Source organism: Eriocheir sinensis, chromosome 7 (genome assembly GCF_024679095.1).
Source record: "Eriocheir sinensis breed Jianghai 21 chromosome 7, ASM2467909v1, whole genome shotgun sequence".
Lineage (NCBI taxonomy): Eukaryota > Metazoa > Arthropoda > Malacostraca > Decapoda > Varunidae > Eriocheir > Eriocheir sinensis.
Genome location: NC_066515.1, coordinates 18,249,401 through 18,274,400, shown reverse-complemented (window position 1 = coordinate 18,274,400; position 25,000 = coordinate 18,249,401). Strand labels below are relative to the sequence as shown.

The following is a 25,000-nucleotide window of genomic DNA, read 5'->3' as shown; positions in this document are numbered from 1 at the left end:
CCTGGCCATGTTTCATTTATTTACCTTTTCACGTGTTAATCAATGACGTAGACCGGATAGTCGTTATATAGTTCATTGGCGCTCTACGTTTTCCCTATCACCTGTTAATTAACGTGACGGAAGCCCCCCACACCTGGCCATGTTTAAGTGCGTGCCTCCGTGTTCTTATGCCAGTTTCGTGCACTTGCCGCCCCTTTCCGCTGTGTTAATGCGCCGGGAACCTAAACCTTCGTAATCCTCTGCCTTCCCCTGGTAATGTCACGAACTGAAGGATGAGGGAATGGTTGTGAGGAGGAGAGAAGGATTGAGTGAAAGGAGGAAGAAGTGAATGAGTGAAAGAATGATGGAAGGAATCAATGGAAAGTTGTATTAATGTCACGATCTGAAGGATGAGGGAATGGTAGTGAGTAGGAGTGAAGGACTGAGTGGAAGGAGGAATAAGTGAATGAGTGAATGAAGGAAGGAAGCAATCAATGGAAAGTCGTATCAAAGAGGTGAACTGAAGGATGAGGGAATGGAAGTGAGTAGGAGTGAAGGAGGAAGATGTGAAGTGAGGGAGTAAAAGGATAAAAGAACGAAGTCAGGAATCAATGGAAAGTCGTATTAATGATGTGAACTGAACGATGAGTGAATGGTAGTGAGTAAGGGTGAAGGATTGAGTGAAAGAAAGGAGAAAGGAGCAAGTGAATGAATGAAGGAAGGAAGGAAGAAGAGAAAGAAACGAAGACAGGACTTAAGAATGATTGAGAGACAGAAACGAATACGGGAATTAAGAATGAAAGAAAGAAAAGAATAGACAGGAATCAATGACGAAGTGACTTAATGGATAAATTAAATATAAAATGAACGAAAACACAAATGGATGACAGAATGAAAGAAGGAAGAAACGAAGTCAGGAATCAATGAAGAAGTGAATGACAGAATGAAAGAAGGAAGGAACGAAGTCAGGAATCAATGAAGAAGTGAATGACTGAATGAAAGAAGGAAGGAACGACGATAGAAATAAATAAAGAAGAAAATGAACAGAATAAAGAGCGGACGAAGACGCGAGTTAATGGATTAGTGAGCGAATGACTGAAGGGAAGAATAAAGGAACACTGACACAAATAAATGATTGAGGGAAGGAAGGAGCGGTGGGACAAATGAATAGAGGACTGAGTGACGTTATGAATGAGTCGATGAATAAATTAATAAACCAGCCAGTAGAGAAAACAGAACTCTTGCCCATATTGATTAAGCCACTATCGAGACGTCCTAATTTACCCCACGTTATTAATGGAAGGGAAAAAAGTGGTCGATAGGAATAACAAACCTGAGGAAACGCATTGAAGAAGTAGAATATATATCTTAGTCAGTGGGTCGTTGTTTGTTATTATGGATTAACTAGAGAAATAGGTCTTAATCTACTCCTTGTTATGAATGTAGGAGTTCAAAGCGGTCGATAGGAATAACAAACCTGAGGAAACGCATTGAAGAAGTAGAATAGATAGCTCAGTCAGTTGGTCTTTGTTTGTTATTATGGATTAACTAGAGAAATAGGTCTTAATCTACTCCTTGTTATGAATGTAAGAGTGAAAAGCGGTCGATAGGAATAACTTACAAACCTGAGGAAACGCATTGAAGAAGTAGAATAGATATCTTAGTCAGTTGGTCGTTGTTTGTTATTGAGGATGAACTAGAGAAATAGGTCTTAATCTACTCCTTGTTATGAATGTAGGAGTTCAAAGCGGTCGATAGGAATAACAAACCTGAGGAAACGCATTGAAGGAGTAGAATAGATAGCTCAGTCAGTGGGTCTTTGTTTGTTATTATGGATTAACTAGAGAAATAGGTCTTGTGTACTTCTTGTTATGAATGTAGGAGTTCAAAGCGGTCGATAGGAATAACTTACAAACCTGAGGAAACGCATTGAAGAAGTAGAATAGATATCTTAGTCAGTTGGTCTTTGTTTGTTATTATGGATTAACTAGAGAAATAGGTCTTAATCTACTCCTTGTTATGAATGTAAGAGTGAGTCAGTGGGTCTTTGTTTGTTATTATGGATTAACTAGAGAAATAGGTCTTAATCTACTCCTTGTTATGAATGTAGGAGTTCAAAGCGGTCGATAGGAATAACAAACCTGAGGTTGAAGAGTAGAATAGATACCTCAGTCAGTGGGTCTTTGTTTGTTATTAGGAATAACAAACCTGAGGAAACGCATTGAAGAAGTAGAATAGATAGCTTAGTCAGTTGGTCTTTGTTTGTTATTATGGATTAACTAGAGAAATAGGTCTTAATCTACTCCTTGTTATGAATGTAGGAGTTCAAAGCGGTCGATAGGAATAACAAACCTGAGGAAACGCATTGAAGGAGTAGAATAGATAGCTCAGTCAGTGGGTCTTTGTTTGTTATTATGGATTAACTAGAGAAATAGGTTTAATCTACTCCTTGTTATGAATGTTGAAGTTCAAAGCGGTCGATAGAAATAACTTTGCAACATGACAAAATGCACTGAAGATATGTAATTGATAACCTCCAATAGTGGTCTTAATTTTTAGTCTTTTATAATGCATTAACAAGAGAAAAACGTCTTAATTTCCTTTTTGCTATGAATGAAATGAAAAATAGTGATGAGTAGAAATACCAACACGAGGAAACGCACTGAAGGTCTTAAGTTTGCTTTTCACAATTAATTAACAAGACAAATAAAGAAAATAATAAACAAAATAGCATAATTGGAGCAGCGTTTCATACAAGTCCATTCTATTGTAAGGTCCATCAAGGGGTCTCTATATATATATTTATGAAACAAGGGCGACGCGGACTCACACTGCACACTAACGTTACAATGATATAGATAATTGGATCAACGCGTCAAATAAGTCGACGTTGTAGCTTCCATTAGAGCCAACGAGGCCATGTGTTCGTGTGTCTGTATGTGTTTGGTATGTGTATGTTTGTTTGTGTTTGCTACGCTTGTGTGTGCTCGTATGTTTGTGTTCTTAGCTTAGGACAAACCACTCAATGAACTCATGAATCTATGGATAAAATATGGAGAAAAATAATGAAGACAAGAAGAGCAAGAAAGAATCGTGTGTGTGTGTGTGTGTGTGTGTGTGTGTGTGTGTGTGTGTGGGTGGGTGGGTGTGTGGTTGGGTGGTTTTAGTTTTCACGTCTCGGGTACATCATCATATTTCGAAGCGTCTAGTTAAAGTAATACATAACATAGACACATATTGACCTCTCTTTTTGGCCACTCCGTTGACCTCTATTCAGGAGCAGTAAGTAGCGGGCTTTTTTTTTAATATTTTTCTTTACGCCCTTGAACTGTCTCCTTAGCTGTAAAAAAAATAAAAATACAGAGGCTCAGGGCAGCGAAATAAGACCATCCTTTAACCCTCAGCAGCATCAGAAAAAAAATATTGTGTGTGTGTGTGTGTGTGTGTGTGTGTGTGTGTGTGTGTGTGTGTGTGTGTGTGTGTGTGTGTGTGTGTAGTCTTTATTTTCACACCTCATCCTATTGTGAAGAGTCTGGTTAAAACAATACATGAAAAAAGAACATCAGGGGGCAGGGCAGCGAGACAAGTCCAGCGCCATCAGAAAAAAAATAATTTGTTTGTGTAGTCTTTATTTTCACATCTCATCCTAGTGTGAAAGGTCTGATTAAAACAATACATAAAAAAAAAAAAATAATTGGGCAGTGCAGCGAAACGCGTTCGTATCCTGTAACTCTCAAAGCGTCAGCAAGAAAAAAATGTGTGTGTAGTCTTCCTTTTCACATCTCTTCCTATTGTAAAGCATCTGGTTAAAACAACACAAACAATAAACATTAGGGAGCTGTGCAGCGAGACAAGTACATATCTCGTAACCCCCAAAGCCCCAGAAAAAAAATAATGTGTGTGTGTAGACCTCATTTTCACACCTTATCCTATTGTGAAGCGTCTGGTTGAAACATTACATAAAATAACACATAAAAGATCACGGCAGCGAACTCGTCCATATCCCGTAACCAACAAAGCATCAAGAGAGACGTGGGGTCGCGGTGCTTTGCTTTTCGCCGCTCGGGCACAACACACAATGAACTCATCACTGCACTGAATGGTTTTTCATAACAATATGGACACGGGACAATATGCTTTGAACTCACGGCTCTTGACGCTGACTTCACGTTTATTAAAATCCATACACACACCTGTCACATCCCTGCACTAAAATGCCAGGTATAATCAGGTATCACGTTAATGAACACCTGTAAACACCTGGGAATCTTTACACACACTCACCTGAGCTGCGACAGACACCGTGAGTAAGTGACCGATGGAGGACAGTGCGGCGACACTCCTCACCTCACGCCGGCTCAATGCACACTGGCACGGCTCCTGTCCACCCAGTCCTGTATATTGGTCCACGCCTGCCCTCCCAGCATCCCTGAATCTGATGTCTTACCGGGCGTCTGATGCTAAGGTGCGGGTAGGGGTTTTATGGCCTAGATCACGATCTCGGCCAGACACCCACAGCCGTAGATCGTGTTGAGAGATGATCCTTCTTCCTCCACCTCATCCTTCTTACCCTTCCAGCATCCCTGAATCAAATGTCTTACCGGGCTTGTGATGTTTTATTCTTTTTAACATTTCGCCCTTGCCGCCGGTAGGCCCTCTTGGTAGGGCCTGATGGCCGGCCACAGCCCGTTATGGCACAGGCAAGTGTTTATAGTGGCGCCATATTGCTTGGACCATGTTATCCCCTGGAGCTGATCTTTTATCCTCTTTTAGAGAAATTTTAGAATCCGGGTTGATTGGTGGTCTTCAGGACAGCATGTGGGTAGTCTTAGGCCACTCGGCGGTGACTAAAAAATTGCGGGCGAGACAAGAAATTGTGTCCTCCTGGACGCCGCGCCCGCACGCTGACCACACAACCACTTCCTCCCCCTACGGGAGGGGTGTGGGTAGGTGTGCCGCAGCCTAGACCACAGCCTTAGCACGACGCCCACAGCGGGGGGGAAATAGTGTTGAGACGATCTTTGGTCGTCTTCCTGCTCTTCCTCCTCTTCTTCTGTCCTTCTTTTCCGTGGTCTAGGCGTAGTTGCCCGGGTGATAACCTCGACGGAATTTCCACACGAGAAAAATATTACTTTCGAGGTAATGCTTTGCCCTCAGCCCTCTCCTCATACTTTTTTCCCTGAAGAAGCTTTGTTAGAGCTTGTGCTGGCTAAGTCTTTCCTATTGGTGCCTGGTGACCGTCTGCAACCCATCCACCCATAGTGTTAAGGGATAATGCTTCTTTTTCCTCTTCCCCCTCATCCTCCTCTTCCCCTTCTTCCCCCTCTTCCTCCTCTTCCCCCTCTTCCCTCTCTTCCCTCCTCTCTTAGATGTCTCTTCTGGGTATGGGGACTCGTGTGGGTTTGACTTCCATGGAGAGCCACACAAAAGCGATGGAAATAGTGTCTGATATTGTTTATCCTTCTCCTCCTCCTTTCAGCGCCTCTGCAGGTGCTTGTTACCCGGATAGCTGCCTAGGCAACCAATTAAAGATATACCTGCTTCTTATTTTCCCTTTCTTCCTTCCTCCTCTTGTTAGTACTTTTTATTTTTTATTTTTTATTTTTTACATTGCGGCCTATTGCGCCGGTAGGCTTCTTCCCGGTGGATCCTGATGGTCGGTCCAAGGCTTCTTTCCGGTGGGTCCTGATGGTCGGCCCAGCCCGTTCTGGGGCAGGCAAGTGTTTATAGTGGCGCCATCTTGCATTGGCTCATGCTGCTGGATCTTTGATCCTAGAATCTAGAGTCTGGGTTGATAGGTGGTCTTCTGGACAGCATGTGGGTAGTTTTAAGCCACTCGGCGGCGGCTGAAAAATCCCAGCTTGGTGGCACAGGGCGGGGATTGAACTCGCGTCCTCCTGAACACGGAGCCGTTACTCTGACGACTCAGCCACCGCCTCCATCTTCTTTGTCTGTTTTTTTCTTATTTTTGTTCGTTCGTTCTTCTTCTTCTTGTTCTTCTTGTTTTTCTTTTTCTTTTTCTTGTTTTTCTTGTTTTTCTTATTCTTCTTGTTCTTCTTGTTCTTGTTTTTGTTCTTGTTCTTCTTCTTGTTGTTATTCTTCTTCTTCTATTTTTCTTCTTCTTCTTGCTCATCTTCTAGTTTTTGTTCTTCTTTTTGTTCGTTTTCTTGTTTTCTTGTTTTTCTTGTTCTTGTTTTTGTTCTTCTTTTTCTTTTTCTTGGTTTTCTTATTCTTCTTGTTCTTCTTGTTCTTGTTTTTGTTCTTGTTCTTGTTGTTCTTCTCCGTCAGTGGGCGAGATTCGAGATACGCTAATATTCCATTGTCTTACTTTGCTCTTCGTGTTCCAGAGAAGTGCGACGCTCGTCTCTCTTTTTAAAACAAAGGAGATGGAAAGTGAAGCATCAATGATATATGTTTTAATGTCCGTCTGGAAAGAGTGGTGATGTAGGGGGTAGGTATAGGCAGGTAGGTAAAGAGGAGAGAGAGGCAGAGAGGGAGAGAAAAGGAAAGGAATTGGAGAGAGAGAGAGAGAGAGAGAGAGAGAGAGAGAACACTTTCACCCTTTCATTCACCAATTTTCATGTTTTCTACTGCGGTGAATCTTTAATTTGGTTAAGATGATTGAAAATAAATACCTCGACTGAGAGAGAGAGAGAGAGAGAGAGAGAGAGAGAGAGAGAGAGAGAGAGAGAGAGAGAGAGAGAGAGCAGGAGAGCAGGAGAGCAAGAGCCAGCGAGAGAGAATGCAGCACCTTCAGTTTCTCCCTTCACGTTCCTTCCGGTGTTATTATCCAGACATTTTCCGGGCCTTCCTTCCTCTCGCTGGACCGCGTCGCCAAGACAATAGCCGCCCTTGTCCTGGAGGCGACCCGGCAGGGAAGGCACGAAGGCTGCTTAGAATACCACCAAGAGGGACTAAGCGTGAACCTCTCCGTATTAAAGACTAAGCTAACTAACTCCTTGACCTTTACCTGGACTTGTTTGTGTGTAGTGTGATCGACCTTTTTTGTGAACCTTTCCGTATTAAAGACTTAGCTAACACCGATAATTTGACCGTTTACGTGGAATTCTTTATACCTGTTTAGAGTTAGATCGACCATTTTAAACTACACAAGTCACCGAAGACCCACGACCTTCTCTTATCTAATGGAAGACTGACCAAAACCTAAACTGATAAAGAAACACATTAACCTTCAACTTCATTAGACTTCAACTTCTTTAGCCTTCAACTTTAACCCCATATTCCATCCCTTTATTATTCTACCCCTTATTTGTACTTCCTTCCATCCATCCTTCCTTTCTTCCCTTCTTCCTTCCTTCTTTTCTCCTTTCCTTCCTTCCTCCCCTCCTCGGTGAATGGCTTGTGTGGACTAAAGGTATATGCAGGTTGGGTGGACAGGTGTTTGTTAGTCAGTCGCGGTTCTCCTGTTGTTACCTGGGTCCAGCTCGTCCAGGTGATTTAATTATTGGGGAACGGCTCGTTTTCAGGTGTGTGTGTGTGTGTGTGTGTGTGTGTGTGTGTGTGTGTGTGTGTGTGTGAGTGAGAGAGTGAGAGAGAGAGAGAGAGAGAGAGAGAGAGAGAGAGAGAGAGAGAGAGAGAGAGAGAGAGAGAGAGAGAGAGAGTTTATTTTTGTATGTCGGTTGATATGAAAAAAGCCTCCGTATTTCAGAAAATTGTTACTGCTGCAATTTTGATCCCCGCCGTGTGTGTGTGTGTGTGTGTGTGTGTGTGTGTGTGTGTGTGTGTGTGTATTCGAACGTGGGCATCCCTGGAGAGACGGAGAAAATGTAGCCATTCCGCCAGTAAAATTCTTTCCTTTTACCTGCTTTTCCTAGACTTGAATTCGTTATATTCGGGAAACAGTCATTCGTCTTTCTTATGTTGGCGGAACTGGTAGACAGGCAGCTTGTATCTCTTCGTAACCGTCTCATTGTCATCCATGTCTGTTCTCTCTCTCTCTCTCTCTCTCTCTCTCTCTCTCTCTCTCTCTCTCTCTCTCTCTCTCTCAGGTTAACGAAGAAGGACTAACTAAATGGACTTGTACCTCCTCGTCTCTTCTTTTTCGGTCTCAGGCACACAGACAGGTCGATGGGTAGATTAACTCTTCTCTTTCTTGGGTCGACAAAGGTAAGTAGACTACATTTCCGTCTAACCAAACCTTTGTCTTCTTCGGTGTTTCCAATCTCAAGACAGATAATGAAACAGATAGAAAGACAGCCTCTTCTAATAAGACAATAATGACTGACTCTTACCTCTTCTTAGATAGATTAAGACAGCTTGACAACCCTTTTTCTCATTGCCTTTTGTCTCCTTTCTCTCCTTCCTCTGTTTCTTTTCTACGTTGGCTAAGTGATTATGGGCATACAGCTTATTCAGATAATATATTGACTACCTCTTCTGCCTCTCTTGGCTACTTTTCTCACTCTCCTTTATAGGTGCAGTGCTAGCGGACCATTTCCTGTTTATTTTTGCCCTTGAACTGTTCCTTTACTGTAAAACAAAACAAGAATCGGTCTAAACACGGAAATTCTTTTAACTCATCCCTCAGGTGGTCAGGAAGCAAACAGATAAGCAGAGCCCTTCCACAACTCCTTTCCCTGCGCTGGTTCCCTCTCTGGTGGGCGGAAGGGCTGATGACAGGTGGCTTCACAACCCTTCCTTCGCCTTCCTCGCTGAAGCTGACAAGAGAGGCAGGCGAGTAGAGGCAGTACATTCTGATTACCCTACATAACAGTACCCTACCCCTTGATTAAGTAGGCAGAAAAACTGGTAGAGAGGGAGACAGGTAATGAAATATACGATTAGGCAATTATTCAGGTAGACAAAACCCACATTACCTTACCCTACCCATTGATTAGATAGAAAAGCAGGTAGGCAGATACAGGTAGTTAGATATATAGTTAGGCAAATGTTAAGGTAGACAAAGATAGTACTTTCATTACCTCCTTATACCTTCCCTGTCCTCTTTACCAGGTAGGTCGTTAGGTAGACAGGTAGTTCGGTAGACAGGTTGGCAGATAGGCAGGTAAAATGTTAATCAGGGGGAAGTATATAGACAGAACTCCCTTATTTCTCCCTCATTGCACCTTTCCTCATTACCAGGTAGACAGAAATATAGGTAAACAAGTAGACAAATAGGCAGGTAAAAAAGATTATTAGGGACTATTACATTACCTGTACTTACTTATTTCCCCCTTCATTACACCTTTCCTTATTACAAGATAGACAGAAACCCAGCTAGACAGGAAGAGAGTAAGGGATAGATAGGTGGGCAAATAGGCATGTAAAAAAAGATAATCAGAAAAAAATACATGAATAGTACTCCCTTATTTCTTCCACATTGCACCTTTCCTCATTACCAGGTACACAGAAATATAGGTAAAGAGGTATACATATAGACTGGTAGATATATAGACAGGTAGAAAGATATAGGGGCATTGAACCCACCTCACAGTCCACTACTCCTTCACCTGGTGGATAGCAACACAGGTAACACAATTACTCGCAGCAGCACCATAAACAAAGGTAGCTCAGGTAGGACAGGTCATCAAAAAGCCCATCACCACGTTCCTTTCCTTTATTTTTTTTCATCACATCAAGAGTTATGAAATGGTTCCCAGGGAGTCCACAGACGAAACGAACGTAAACACAGAATCTCGAGACTGTCAACACGGGGACGAAGAATAAAACATGAAAAAAGAAAGAAATCTCGTCGTTAGCTTTGAGTGAGGACGAAGTAAAAGAGGGGAGAGAAAATAAAAAGATGTACATTAATCAAAGCAACGTGGAAAAAAAAATGTATATAAATTAGAACTACATACGAATAAGGTTTGAATTAAGTTACGAAGCGTTTCCTGCCATCTGCCCTTTCACTGTTCTTCCCTTTTTTTTTCCTTGCTTTAGTTCATTCAGTGCAGCCCTCCTTCATTCATCATTCTGCTTCTTTCTGATTTGTACTTCCTTTCTTTCTTCCTTCCTCTCAGCTGCTCTTTTCTCGTTCTTACTGTTTTTCTTGCCTTAGTTCATTCAATCCATCTTTCCTTCAGTTCTTCTTCTTCCATTCTTTTCCATTCCTTCATTATTCTACTTCTGATTTGTACTTCATATCTTCCTTCCTTTTTAAATTGCACCATATTTTTCACCCTGCCTTCTTTTCTTATCTAATTCTTCTTCCCCTCCTTTCTTCCATCCTTAAATCGTTAACGGGCCTCTTTCTTCCTTCTTCATCCCTTTCAACTCTTCCATCTTTCCATCCGGTCATCCTGCCTTACCCCGGGGGACCGTAGGCTCAGGTGTCACAGGTGGGCGCGGGGCAGGTATCAAGGTTGTCAATCCCAATTGTGAGTAATTCCGATCTTGCTGGCGTTTTCCTCTATCCACTTGTCCATGTCCGCCCTGAGTTCGGGCGTGAAATATCCCTTCCAGTCGCCTGTTGTACCTGCAGGCGTGTTTAGGCGTGATTAAGGGTTGGTATAAGAGGTGAAGTGTGTCCTTGATTGTAGGGTTAAGTTTAGGCTTGGCTGTGAGGAGAAAAGTGTGTGTGGGAGCGTGAGAGGGAGAGAGGAATATATATGGTAGTTTAAATTACATCTTCACACTCAAGATGTAAAGGGAAGGAAGGGCGACTAAAGCTTGAAGAAAATGGTGACAAGGTTTTTACAGGTGAAGGTAAACATGTAAAAACACACACACACAAAAAAAAAAAAAAAAAAGCTACAACAGCAAAACAAAACAAAACGAAAAACTACACTCGCTTTCATTCTTTTTGATTCCTTCCTTCCTTCCTGCTCATTTCCTTTTTTTTTTTTTATCTTTCTTCCTTCCTACTATCCTTTTCTTAATAATAAGGGTTTACACACACACACACACACACACACACACACACACACACACACACACACACACACACACACCAAAAAGCTACAACAGCAAAAAAAAAAAAAAAAAACCTTTCTTTGATTCCTTCTTTCCTTCCTTCCTTCCTTCTCACTTCCTTTTTCTTTCTCTTCCTTCCTTCCTACTATCCTTTTCCTAATACTAAGGTTTTACACACACACACACACACACACACACACACACACACACACACACACACACAAAAGCTAAAAAAAAAAAAAAAAAACCTTTCTTTGATTCCTTCTTTCCTTCCTTCCTTCATTCTCTTTTCCTTTTTCTTTCTCTTCCTTCCTTCCTACTATCCTTTTCCTAATACTAAGGTTTTACACACACACACACACACACACACACACACACACACACACACACACACACACACACACACACACACACACACACACACACACACACACACACACACACACACACACACACACACACCTTTCCGGAAAAAGTTCGTGAATAATCCGTCTCTCATTGGTTCGCCTCGTTCCTTCATCGACTTAAAGGACGTGTGATGCTCCACCTGCAGGAGAGAGAGAGAGAGAGAGAGAGAGATTGTCAGTATCTTCGTTAAATTAATCACGTGATATAGTATTGTTTGTCATCATTAACCTGTTCACTCATTTATTAGTTTATGTCGAAATTAGTTCCCCTGTGTGTCTGTTTGTCACTGTTTCTGTCTGTCTCTGTTTGGCTATGTTTGTATGATGTTTGTGTTTGTCACTTTATCACACACACTCACACTCACACACACACACACACACACACACACACACACACACACACCAATATAATTAGTGTGAGCGAGGATTAACGCCACCGATAAGAAAGCTTTGGCACCCCCGTGAGCCTTGGCCCCAAAAGATTACATTACGTACCGCCGAATGAAGTGTTACCTGCGACTACCTTTGATGGAGAGAGAGAGAGAGAGAGAGAGAGAGAGAGAGAGAGAGAGAGAGAGAGAGAGAGAGAGAGAGGAGGAGGAATAGAGGTACAAACAGCCAGAAATTGAAAGACACAGAGAAAGTTTAAAAGAGAAAGAAACAGGCAGACGGGCACGAGGAATGTAAGCGAAGAGAAAAAGGAAAACCGGAACCGGACTGGAAGAACAAGAGAGAGAGAGAGAGAGAGAGAGAGAGAGAGAGAGAGAGAGAGAGAGAGAGAGAGAGAGAGAGAGAGAGAGAGAGAGAGAAAAAGATACAAACAGACAGAAATCGAAAGACACAGAAAAAGAGAGAGAATGATAGGGAAGGACAGACGAACTCAATGAAAACTCTGAATAAACTCTATTGGAGGATGGGAAAGAGAAAGAAAGGAAAATAGAGGTAGAAGAAGAGGAGGAGGAGTGTCGGAAGATAACAAACTCGTGATAAAAATTCCCAGATTCTTAATAAGCCAAAGATAAAGTTAAGTCAACATCGAACTCAAGAATAAAGTAAATATAAAGTGAAGCCAACATCGAACTCAAGAATAAAGTAAATATAAAGTGAAGCCAACATCAAACTCAAGAATGAACAAAATATAAAGTGAAGCCAACATCGAACTCAAGAATGAGCAAAATATAAAGTGAAGCCAACATCGAACTCAAGAATGAACAAAATATAAAGTGAAGCCAACATCGAACTCAAGAATGAACAAAATATATAGTGAAGCCAACATCGAACTCAAGAATGAACAAAATATAAAGTGAAGCCAACATCGAACTCAAGAATGAACAAAATATATAGTGAAGCCAACATCGAACTCAAGAATGAGCAAAATATAAAGTGAAGCCAACATCGAACTCAAGAATGAACAAAATATAAAGTGAAGCCAACATCGAACTCAAGAATGAACAAAATATAAAGTGAAGCCAACATCGAACTCAAGAATGAACAAAATATATAGTGAAGCCAACATCGAACTCAAGAATGAACAAAATATATAGTGAAGCCAACATCGAACTCAAGAATAAAGTAAAGATAAAGTGAAGCCAACATCGAACTCAAGAATGAACAAAATATAAAGTGAAGCCAACATCGAACTCAAGAATGAACAAAATATATAGTGAAGCCAACATCGAACTCAAGAATGAACAAAATATAAAGTGAAGCCAACATCGAACTCAAGAATGAACAAAATATATAGTGAAGCCAACATCGAACTCAAGAATGAACAAAATATATAGTGAAGCCAACATCGAACTCAAGAATAAAGTAAAGATAAAGTGAAGCCGACATCGAAGTCAAGAATAAAGTAAAGATAAAGTGAAGCCAACATCGAACTCAAGAATGAACAAAATATATAGTGAAGCCAACATCGAACTCAAGAATAAAGTAAAGATAAAGTGAAGCCAACATCGAACTCAAGAATAAAGTAAAGATAAAGTGAAGCCAACATCGAAGTCAAGAATAAAGTAAAGATAAAATGAAGCCAACATCGAAGTCAAGAATACACTAAAGATAAAGTGAAGCCAACATCGAAGTCAAGAATAAAGTAAAGATAAAATGAAGCCAACATCGAACTCAAGAATAAAGTAAAGATAAAATGAAGCCAACATCGAAGTCAAGAATACACTAAAGGTAAAGTGAAGTCAACATCGAAGTCAATAATAAACTAAATATAAAGTGAAGCCAACATCGAAGTCAATAATAAACTAAAGATAAAGTGAAGCCAACATCGAAGTCAAGAATAAAGTAAAGATAAAGTGAAGCCAACATCGAAGTCAATAATAAAGTAAAGATAAAGTGAAGCCAACATCGAAGTCAAGAATAAAGTAAAGATAAAGTGAAGCCAACATCGAAGTCAATAATAAAGTAAAGATAAAGTGAAGCCAACATCGAAGTCAAGAATAAAGTAAAGATAAAGTGAAGCCAACATCGAAGTCAAGAATAAAGTAAAGATAAAGTGAAGCCAACATCGAAGTCAAGAATAAAGTAAAGATAAAGTGAAGCCAACATCGAGGTCAAGAATAAAGTAAAGATAAAGGTCAAGAATAAAGTAAAGATAAAGTGAAGCCAACATCGAAGTCAAGAATAAAGTAAAGATAAAGTGAAGCCAACATCGAAGTCAAGAATAAAGTAAAGATAAAGTGAAGCCAACATCGAAGTCAAGAATAAAGTAAAGATAAAGTGAAGCCAACATCGAAGTCAAGAATAAAGTAAAGATAAAGTGAAGCCAACATCGAGGTCAAGAATAAAGTAAAGATAAAGGTCAGGAATAAAGTAAAGATAAAGTGAAGCCAACATCGAAGTCAAGAATACACTAAAGATAAAGTGAAGTCAACATAGAAGTCAAGAATAAACTAAATATAAAGTGAAGCCAACATAGAAGTCAAGAATAAACTAAAGATAAAGTGAAGCCAACATCGAAGTCAAGAATACACTAAAGATAAAGTGAAGCCAACATCGAAGTCAAGAATACACTAAAGATAAAGTGAAGCCAACATCGAAGTCAAGAATACACTAAAGATAAAGTGAAGCCAACATCGAAGTCATGAATAAACTAAATATAAAGTGAAGTCAACATCGAGGTCAAGAATAAAGTAAAGATAAAGTGAAGTCAACATCGAAGTCAAGAATACACTAAAGATAAAGTGAAGTCAACATCGAAGTCAAGAATACACTAAAGATAAAGTGAAGCCAACATCGAAGTCAAGAATACACTAAAGATAAAGTGAAGCCAACATCGAAGTCATGAATAAACTAAATATAAAGTGAAGTCAACATCGAGGTCATGAATAAACTAAATATAAAGTGAAGTCAACATCGAAGTCAAGAATAAAGTAAAGATAAAGTGAAGTCAACATCGAAGTCAAGAATAAAGTAAAGATAAAGTGAAGTCAACATCGAAGTCAAGAATAAAGTAAAGATAAAGTGAAGCCAACATCGAAGTCAATAATAAACTAAATACAAAGAAAAGGCCACATCAAACTCACGCCATCGAGCTGACTCTGCGTGAGATCCGCTCCGATGAAGTCATGTAGCCGCTTGATGTGCTTCTTGGTGTCTGCCTTGAGGTCCTCGTAGAAGACGAAACACATGTTGGGGTGACTCCGCTGCTCCCACGCCAGCTGCACGTGCCGCCAGTACGGGCTGAACAGGACTGCGAGGGCCAGGACACTTTGTTAGGCTCTGAGTGGCTCGCTTTATTATTTATTACATCTGCCTAACTGTTATGTCTCACCTCAGGAAGTCTAACCTAACCTAACCTAACTAACCTAACCTTACCAACTGCAAGGGTCAGGCCAATGCTCTAGACTTGGAGGGTGACCCCATATTGCAGTATAAGAACATAAGAACGTAAGGAATCTGCAAAAGGCCGGTAGACCTGTACAATGCAGCTCTTGTGAACCTTATCTCCTGTGAATCTAACCCACCTAGTATCAATGTCCCTGAATTTATCTAATCTATTTTTCAATGTGACAGTTGTATTGGCACTCACCACATGACTGCTGAGCCTGTTCCACTCATTGCCTATGTCCCTGTTGAATCTGAATTTATCCAGTTGAAACCCATTACTACATGTACTAAACGGTTCTCTTACCATCAGAACCTTATTAATATCCCACTTATTAAAGCCTTTCATTCATTTATAAACCTCTATCAAGTCACCTCGCACCCTTCGCCTTTCAAGAGAATGCAAGTTTAATTGTTTCGAGTCTTTCCTCGTATGGCAAGTTTCTTAACCCGTGAATCATCTTAGTCATTCTTCTCTGTACCGATTCTAACAATTTGATATCCATTATATAGTAAGGTGACCAGAACAGAACCGCATAATCAAGATGAGGTCTAACTAATGCCAAATATAGTTTGAGGATGACCTCGGCGTTTCTGCTGCTTATCCGCTCCTTGAAATGAATCCCAGCACCCTGTTTGCTCGATTTCTAGCTTAAATGCATTGTGCTCTTGGACGGAGATCAGAGCTCACTAACACCCCTAAATCCCTCTCGCACCCAGACCTGCTTATGGGAGTGTCATTTAAGCAATAGTTATGTGAGTGGTTGTTCTTACCTACACTCAGAATATTGCACTTCCCTACATTGATACATTGAACTCCATCTACCATTTCTCCGCCCAGTCACACAATCTGTTTAGTTCATCCTGGAGAATACTAGCGTCCTGATTCGACTTAATTACTTTACCGATCTTGGTATCCTCAGCAAACTTACTGACATCACTACTAATATCTGTATCTATGTCATTGATATAAATGATAAACAACAGTGAACCTAATACCGAACCTTGTGAGACCCCACTCGTAACAGCCCCAGTCAGATCTTTTACCATTGAGCTGCCCTTTTCTTTTTCTTTCTATTGATAAGCCACGTCCTGACCCAGTTCTAAACTTTACCCTCTATTCCGTGAGGTGTAATTTAAGCAACAGTCGATGGTGAGGATCTTTGTCAAACGCTTTACTAAAATCAAGATAAATTACATCATAGTTTTCATCTCTGTCTACCGCTTCAATTACTTTATTGTAGAAGGGGAAAAGATTGGTGAGGCATGAGTATACCTGTTAAGTCTCACTATACCAAGCCTAATCTAATCTAGCCTAACCAATCTAATCTTAACACACTTAATTAATAGACCTTACCTAACTTATCCCAACCTCACCTCATTTCACCTCAGCGCATAATGCTCTCACCCTAACATCACCTCATGTCACCTAACATAACCTTACCTCACCTAACCTAACTTGATCAAACCTCACCACCTTACCTAACCAGCGCTAATCAAAAGCCTAATTAAACCTCACCTCCTATCTTATCTAACATCATCTTATCTCACCTCACCTCACCTTATCTCACCTCACCTCACCTTATCTCACCTCACCTCACCTTATCTCACCTCACCTTACCTCACCTCACTTAACTAACCTAACTTGATCAAACTTCACTCTACCTCACCTGCCCTATCCTCACCTCACCCCACCACCTCACAGCTTGGCCCGCGGTGCATGACAGTCGCGGTACTCACAGTTATCGTCCATGAAGGCTCTGGCGAAGTTGTCGAAGTCGGAGGAGCTCTCTGCGACGCTCAGTTTGTTCAGCATGTTGTAGTAGGACACGATCGCGTCCTTGGGGTTGCGAGCCGCGTACACCACCTGCAGAAGGGAGTCGTGGGGTGAGGGCAGCAGGAAAGGAGCTAAGGGTGAGTGATATATTGGATGAGAGGAGTCAGATCCCTCTATATTTATAATCAACTTTCCCTCAATAAATAGAAAAGACAATACATACAGACAGAAAATAGGTATTGCCAAACACACCAAAAAAAAACAACAACAACAAAAAAAAAAAACGTAAGGGGAAAATCATATTATATCCTTTACGTATTTGTACCTGTGTCCTTGTCTATTCTCTTGCCTTAGATGTGAGACGAAAGGTGGGCGGCATACCTCTATTTGTACCTTTATCTATCTGTACCTATATCTACACCTACCTTTGCCCCCACCTTGGCTGTGTAAGGTATGGCAGATGAGTAGCGATTATTTTGTAATTACACCAATTCACTCCTTTTCTATATTTAAGGCGGCTGAGCAGCGTACCTACACCTTTTTACCTGTGCGTTTTTACCTCGCCCTGTCTACCTGTGCCCTCACCTTGGCTGTGTCGAGTAGGTCAGGCGGCAAGAGGCACAGCGGGAGGTGGCACTTTATAATTCTCCTCCCGGGCATTAGCTCGGCGATCTGCAGCATTATGCCGTCCTCCTCCTTGCGCCCCGGACACACCTCCGAGAACCACTTTCTGAACGACTCGAACTTGAGAAACTCAGCCACGATGGTGTCGAACAAGAAGTCGAATCTGTGAAGGGAGGAAAGTCGACGTCTGATATTTCTTGGCAGGTATTTTTTTTACTTCAGCGGGCGTGATTTTGAGTGTGTGTGTGTGTGTGTGTGTGTGTGTGTGTGTGTGTGTGTGTGTGTGTGTGTATTTAAGAGGTCTGGAACATTTTATTAATATCTTACGTGTGGGAAAGAAAACCAAAGGGTGCACGTAACTGTGATGCTTCTCAAATGAAATGGAAAGGTGAGAGGTAAGTTTTTATGAATGTGCGTGCGCGCTTACTTACGAGATATCGGGGGAGCGGTCTAGGATGGGGGTGTTGGTTTCGGGGTGGGTTAGATCAGGGTTGTTCGTCATCGTCCACAGGATCTCCTGAATCCACGTGGTGCCGGACTTGGGGCTGGACATCACTATCAGGTCGTCTGGGCGGAACTGTGGGGCGGGGAGGGGCCGGGAAGGCAGACGTTAGTGAAGGGGAATGGGAAGCAGAGGATTTACATAGATTTACATAGAAAATCAGACCACACAGACCACATGGTCCAGACTTGGTGGTCTGTCCTTAAACCTAAGTGATTTTACATTAATCAGAAGACTCCAAAACGTTGCATTTCTACTCTAGTTGATATTAAGTTGAAGGAAGTGACGGTCGAGCTTATTTTTGAAGGAGTCAATCGTGTTACACTGGACCACTGATGATGGGAGCTTATTCCATTCTCGCACTACAACGTTGGTGAAGAAAAATTTGGTGCAGTCTGAATTTACTTGTCTACATCTGAGTTTTACGCCATTGTTCCTCGTGCGCAAAGTGTCATCGATCATAAACAATGTTGATCTGTCTACATTCGTGAAACCATTAAGTATTTTAAAACATTCGATCAGTTTTCCTCGGAGGCGACGTTTCTCAAGAGAGAACATGTTAAGGGTAGAAAGCCTTTCTTCGTAGGATTTGTTGCGCAAGGAAGGGATAATTTTCGTTGCCCGACGCTGAACACCTTCTAATTTAGCAATATCCTTTGCATGGTGGGGAGACCAAAACTGTACCGCATATTCCAAGTGGGGTCTGACTAAACTGTTGTAGAGCGGGAGTATTACATCTTTATTCTTAAATAAAAAGTTTCTTTTAATGAAGCCCAACATTCTGTTCGCTTTATTTGCTGCATCGATGCATTGCTGTGAGAATTTGAGGTTTGACGCTATTTTGACCCCCAAGTCCTTGACGCATTGAACGCTTTTGAGTTTAACGCCGCGCATTTCGTAATCAAACTTCTTATTCCTCGTTCCAACTTGAAGGACCTGGCACTTGTCTACGTTAAAGGGCATCTCCCATCTATCCGACCAAGCTGAAATTTTGTGCAAATCCTCTTGGAGGCTTTGCCTGTCTTCGTCAGTAAGAACCGAGTTACCAATCTTTGTGTCGTCTGCAAATTTACTAATGGGATTATTGAGTCCAACATCCACGTCGTTGATGTAAATAATGAAGAGCACTGGGCCAAGAACCGAACCCTGAGGGACGCCACTAGTGACCGGCGCCCACTCTGAGTTAAATCCGTCAATCACTACTCTTTGTTGTCTGTTGCTCAACCAATTCGCGATCCATTGGTTTACCTGACCGTCAATAACTATTTGCTTTAATTTGTAAAGTAATTTATGATGCGGGACTTTATCAAACGCTTTCTGGAAATCAAGATAGACTACGTCCAGTGATTTGGTTACGTCATAAACATTGAAGAGGTCGTCTCAAAGTTGACACAGTGCTCCTTTTATCTGACAGCAAAGGTTGAGGGGGACTTATTAGCACGAATTTATATTGTACTCACTTTAAAGTTATATACCCTGTTGAGGTACTTCTGGGGCATGATGTCGGGCAGCAGCCACCCGTCGGGCTGCAGACGGACCATCGGGGCGGGGAACAGAACCCCCGTCGCTGTGATCTCGTTCTGCTCCTTCTCTGTCAGGGGCTCCACCGTGTGCCCGCTCAGCAGCTTCTTCTTCTCGCTCATGGTGCGGACGCTGAGTCAGTCGCTGGACTTATAACCTGCAAGAGATCAAAGTTGTAGTTGATGTAAAATGAGCTCCGGGGGACAGCTTGAGCAAGAAAGATGGCGCCACTATAAATACTTACCTGCACCGTAACTGGCTGGGGCCGTTCACCAAACCCCACCAAGTAAGCCTACCAGCACCATAAGTGGAACGTGAAAAAATAATTAAACTTCATTAGACCCCTTTCACCATCAACCATTATGGTGGGTCTTTGACGCATCGAAAAGTTAACGCTTTGGCTGCGAGTCTCTTGTTTCTCATGAAGCTGCGGCACACCTCACCGGCACAGGCAGCTCAGGTAGTCACTCTATGATTACACAAGCTGCGGGGAGAGGCGTTACCCCACACCCCCGCCGCCCACTCACACCTCCGGCAGCTTATTCACTTCGGGACACAGCTGCGGAAAGTAATGATCAGGCACCACCACCACCAAATCTAACCAAAAGCCTTACCTAACCTATTCAAACCTCACCTAACCAAACCAAACTTTACCTAACATCACCTTATCTTACCTAACTTCACCTCATCTAACCTCACCTTACTCAACCTAACCAGCAAACCTCACCATACTTTCCCCAGCCTGCCACAATCACCACTACCACCATTACCACCACCAGCACCGCCACCGATCGTTCACGCCTGGGAGTGATCGATACACGTGTGCCTGCATGGTGAGTCGTGTGTTCTGTGCTGACCCAAATGCTACTCAGCCATGTTTCCGGGAGTAAGGGATTCTTCTGCAACACGAGTGCAAAGGTCGAGATTAATTTTAGCTCTGAGGCAAAGCGTTCTTATCTCTCCATCAAGATACGGCATTACTTCTCGCCGTCTACAGCGCCATATCACAAACAAGGTATAGGTGTCTTTGGATGAGTTTCAATGCGCGAGGAGACAAATGAACGCTATTGCAACACACGGGTTTTGGAGCCGGCAGACATTGTTATTATCAACTGTACCGCGACGTGCCACCAAAAACAAGGGGTGTGTAGATTTATCAGTTTTATCTGGATCAAACTGGTGGCCATTGTTACCGATAGCACGATCGGAACGGCGGCTACGAATCGGATCTCATATGGACCCCGTGCTCCGCCACCCAGAATGTAAAAAAAAAAAAAAAAAAAAAACCTGCAACACTGACCTCATCTGTAGCCTTCCCTAGGACAAAAGAGAAGACTCCCGGCATCGTGTAACCTTCCCTCAAGATGGTCATTTACTTCAACGCTACATACACTCTTATTAATTAAACTAAATCGGTCCTTCAGTCTCCAGTCAGTCCCATGCAGCATCTACAACCTTCCTTCACGATGCTCATTTACTTCATCGTTCCTGATACTCAAACTAAATCAGTCCTGCAGTTTTCAATCATTCCCAGCATCTTTAACCTTCACTCAAGATGCTCCTTTACTTCATCGCTCCAGAGACTCTTAAACGAAAATAATCCTCTAATTTTCAACCATCCCCAGCATCTTACAACCTTCGCTCAAGGTCCTCATTTACTTCATCGCTCCAGGGACTTTTAAACGAACATAATTCTTAATTCTTCAACCAGTTCCAGCATATTACAACCTTCCTTCAACATGCTCATTTACATTACCGCTCCAAAGATTCTCAAACGAAAATATTCTTATATTCTTTGACCTAAAAAAAATATATCCCCTTTTTTATGGCTTTCCACCGTGGACGCAAACAATCATCCATTCCCCAATCAGTCCCAGCATCTCATTTACTTCATCGCTTCAGAGATCCTCAAACGACAATAATTCTCTATTCTTCAACCTAAAAAGAAGTATATTTCATTTTTTATTACACCGTTGACGCCTGTCAGTCTCATTAAGCTACACAGGACCGCAGCTTAGGCTTACACCCCTTTGGAACCCTTGCTTATCTGACAGGCGCTCTTATGAAGCCATTTAGGGGGAGTTTACCTGCCCGAATGACGAGGTGACGGCGGACAAAGGGAGGGGGCCGCGCCGTCGGTACACATGCTCTCAAGTGCACTCTCTCTCCCTTTATCTCGAATGAGGCAAGGAGAGCCGCTCGACCCTAAGTGGTTAATTATTACATAACCAAACCAGGAAAGGTGATTGAAAACGTAAGACGGGGACACGAGCACTTAATAAGACTGATAACCTCCTTTTTTTTTTTTTTACAACAAAGGAGGCATCCCAGGGGCACACACAAAAAAAACAATAATTAAAAAAAGCCCGCTAATCGCTGCTCCCATAAAAAGAATCAGAAGAGGTGGCCAAAAGCAAGGTCAAATTCGGGAGGAGAGGTGTCATGATACCCTCCTCTTGAAAGAGTTCAAGTCATAGGCAGGAGGAAATACAGATGAAGGAAGATTGTTCCAGAGTTTACCAGCGTGAGGGATGAAAGAGTGAAGATGCTGGTTAACTCTTGCATAAGGGGTTTGGACAGTATAGGGATGAGCATGAGTAGAAAGTCGTGTGCAGCGGGGTCGCGGGAGGGGGGGAGGCATGCAGTTAGCGAGTTCAGAAGAGCAGTCAGCATGAAAACATCGATAGAAGATAGAAAGAGAGGCAACATCGCGGCGGAATTTAAGAGGTAGAAGACTATCAGTAGGAGGAGAGCTGATGAGACGAAGAGCCTTAACCTCCACTCTCTGTGTGTGTGTGTGTGTGTGTGTGTGTGTGTGTGTGTGTGTGTGTGTGTGTGTGTGTCTGTCTGTCTGTCTGTCTGTCTGTCTGTCTGTCTGTCTGTCTGTCTGTCTGTCTGTCTGTCTGTCTGTCTGTCTGTCTCTCTCTCTCTCTCTCTCTCTCTCTCTCTCTCTCTCTCTCTCTCTCTCTCTCTCTCTCTCTCTCTCTCTCTCTCTCTCTCTCTCTCTCTCTCTCTCTCTCTCTCTCTCTCTCTCTCTCTCCACTTCCTGTTAGCATAAGTAGAGATAAAAAAAGGAGGACACAGGTAATTAAACTCGGTGATTTCTCCATGTTCACCTCCATTTCCTTGCTCCACTCTCCTTCCTTCCTTCCTCCTTCTTGCACCACCCTTCCTTCCTTCCTTCCTTCCTTCCTTCCTCCTCCTTCTTGCACCACCCTTCCTTCCTTCCTTCCTTCTTCCGTTTCCTTGCCCCACCTTCCTTTCTGCCTCCATTTCCTTGCACCAACTTCCTCCTCCTCGTCCTCCTCCATTTCCTTGCACCAACCTCATCCTCCTCGTCCTCCTCTATTTCCTTGCACCAACCTAACCCCGGGACAAAAGATCGACTTTTACATCTTAGTCAGCAGCCTTTCCCTTCGTTAGCTTCCCTCGGACACCCAAACACTAGCCTACAAGACAAGATGAGCGGCTAGGGAAGGTCGTGGTCTTAACTGCTTGTACGCCCACTCGAACCCCGCCAGCTCCTTTATAGCTTAGCACGCATACCACTGTAGATAGACCACGCATTATTATTATCATAGGTTATTGTTATAGATAGACCTGCACATTCCCCTACTCTATAAAACTGCTTCCTCCTAACCCTTCTTCTTTTTTTTTTTACTTGTAACGCTTTGTATCGCTTCTTAGGTCCTCCTCCTCTCGTTCCTCTTTCCTTCTTATTCACACACTTTCATTTTCAGTACTATGTGACTTTCTTAACTGCAAAAAAGTCACTTATTTTCACTTAATCACGCATTTGCGCCCTTTTTTCCTAGCACTGAGCGAGGAACACTTTTGCCGGCTTCACCATTCTTCTCTCTGTTTCCTTCTTGTCTCTATACAGCCCCAACACCCTATCCCCGCCAAACCCTGCCCCCTAAATTCTTCTACCTCCCAAAATAAACCTGCATGGAACCGGTGCGCTGTATTTTGGTTTAGGAATTAAATATAGAGAGCTTACTTTTGATGCGGTATAAGGAAACAGTCTGAAGGCGGAGAAGACAAAATAGCATGCATACCACTAGATCGATACATTCTCCCTCTCTCTCTCTCACCTCCGAAATTAACCTGGGTGAAACTGCTGATATGTGTTTTGGCTCGCGAATTAAATATGGAGAGCGATGTTTTGCTGCGGTATAATAAAACAGTCCGAAAGCAAAGTAAAACAAGGATGTAACAAAACCCGACTGCGACATGCTGCCCCAACTCACACTGACTTAAACAGTTCGTAGTTCTTTATCTTACGGAGACGCATTGGAGTCGATGTTAGTGAAAGAAAGCACGCCCAAGACTGAACTAGGAATGCAACAGTGAAAAATGAAAAAAAAGGCAACTCTTTCTATGACTGGCCTGTTGTGTTATCTCCCTTATTCATTTCTTTCCTTAAAAATAACTGTCATTTTTTTATATGGTTGAGTTATTGTCTTATCATCCTTATTCAGTTCTCCGAGCCAAATAAAACAACTTTCTCTGTGGTTGATTTTCTGTGTTCTCTTCCTTATTCAACACTTTCCTTACCATGAAATAGCTTCTTTTCTCTTATTTATTTCTATGGTTGGCTTAGTGTGTTACCTTACCAAAAAATAACAGTCTTCTTTTCTTTTATTTCTTTCTATGGTTGACTTAGTGTGTTCTCTTCCTTTTTCAACTCGTTCCTTACCATAAAATAACTGTCTTCTTTTCTTTTATTTCTCTCTATCGTTGGCTGGTGTGTTCTCTTCCTTAGTCAACAGTTTCCTTACCATAAAATAACTGTCTTCTTTTCCCTTATTTCTTTCTATGGTTGGCTTAGTGTGATACCTTCCTTATTCAACTCTCTCCTTAACAAAAAGTAACTGTCTTCTTTTCTCTTATTTCTTTCTATGGTTGGCTTAGTGTGTTACCTTCCTTATTCAACTCTTTCCTTTAAAAAAAAAAAAAAAAATCCGGCCTAGCGTGTCTGCTGTATGTGGTTTCCTTTCCCAACTCATTCCTAACAAATTGTCAACACTCTTTCTATGGTTAACTTACGGTATTCTCTTCCTTTTTCAACCTTTTCTTTATAAGACACTCACTACGCTGCTCTTTTGTTCATTATCTCAAGCAAATCATTTGTGTGTGTGAAAGGAAGTTGAAAAGTAGTAGGAGGGGGCAAGTCTGTCATCCCCTTCCTTACACAAACCCTTGCTGAATATTATGTTCAAGCATTGTTTTTCGTCACGTTCGGTTAGGTATTACTCAGTGTGTGAAGGTTGAAGGAAACTGGTCGTATTGAAGAAGAAAAATACTTTATGAGCTTGTCTTTTTTTCGGAGAACATTCGCTCCATCACTCATTCCATACACAACCTTGCTATAGTTTTCATGCAAGACTTATTCACACTCCGTCCATGGCAATCACTAATATATGAAGACTAAAACAAACAAATCACACACAAACGAGACGGTATGTGTGTATGTATGAG

General features: G+C 42.0%; 2 protein-coding genes and 1 long non-coding RNA gene across 9 annotated transcripts in view; 1 reads left to right on the top strand and 2 right to left on the bottom strand.

Annotated features, from left to right (window-relative positions):
• LOC126993851 (basement membrane-specific heparan sulfate proteoglycan core protein-like) overlaps positions 1 to 4,372 on the bottom strand; it is a 63,091-nt gene extending 58,719 nt beyond the window's left edge. Inside the window, exon 1 of the mRNA XM_050852994.1 lies at positions 4,264 to 4,372. The gene's annotated coding sequence lies outside the window, so the exon portion shown is untranslated. The remainder of the gene's footprint in view (positions 1 to 4,263) is intronic.
• Positions 4,373 to 9,542: 5,170 nt separating this feature from the next.
• The window catches only part of LOC126995310 (uncharacterized), a 41,791-nt gene continuing 26,333 nt past the window's right edge, over positions 9,543 to 25,000 (bottom strand). The window contains exons 7-13 of the mRNA XM_050854799.1: positions 19,459 to 19,657; positions 17,928 to 18,073; positions 17,458 to 17,659; positions 16,836 to 16,962; positions 14,795 to 14,961; positions 11,317 to 11,401; positions 9,543 to 10,417 (exon numbers count right to left, since the gene is read on the bottom strand). Of these exons, the coding sequence (XP_050710756.1) occupies positions 10,308 to 10,417; positions 11,317 to 11,401; positions 14,795 to 14,961; positions 16,836 to 16,962; positions 17,458 to 17,659; positions 17,928 to 18,073; positions 19,459 to 19,657 (1,036 nt within the window). The 3' untranslated portion in view covers positions 9,543 to 10,307. The remainder of the gene's footprint in view (positions 10,418 to 11,316; positions 11,402 to 14,794; positions 14,962 to 16,835; positions 16,963 to 17,457; positions 17,660 to 17,927; positions 18,074 to 19,458; positions 19,658 to 25,000) is intronic.
• LOC126993834 (uncharacterized) lies at positions 11,414 to 14,784 on the top strand. 7 transcript variants are annotated; one of them, XR_007748336.1, is made up of 4 exons: positions 11,414 to 14,069; positions 14,134 to 14,149; positions 14,390 to 14,509; positions 14,590 to 14,784. It is a non-coding gene; the product is annotated as an uncharacterized LOC126993834 (long non-coding RNA). The 7 variants fall into 7 exon arrangements; XR_007748324.1 differs by lacking the exon at positions 14,390 to 14,509 and having other exon boundaries at positions 11,414 to 12,353; positions 12,634 to 14,189; XR_007748331.1 differs by lacking the exon at positions 14,390 to 14,509 and having other exon boundaries at positions 11,414 to 12,353; positions 12,434 to 14,189.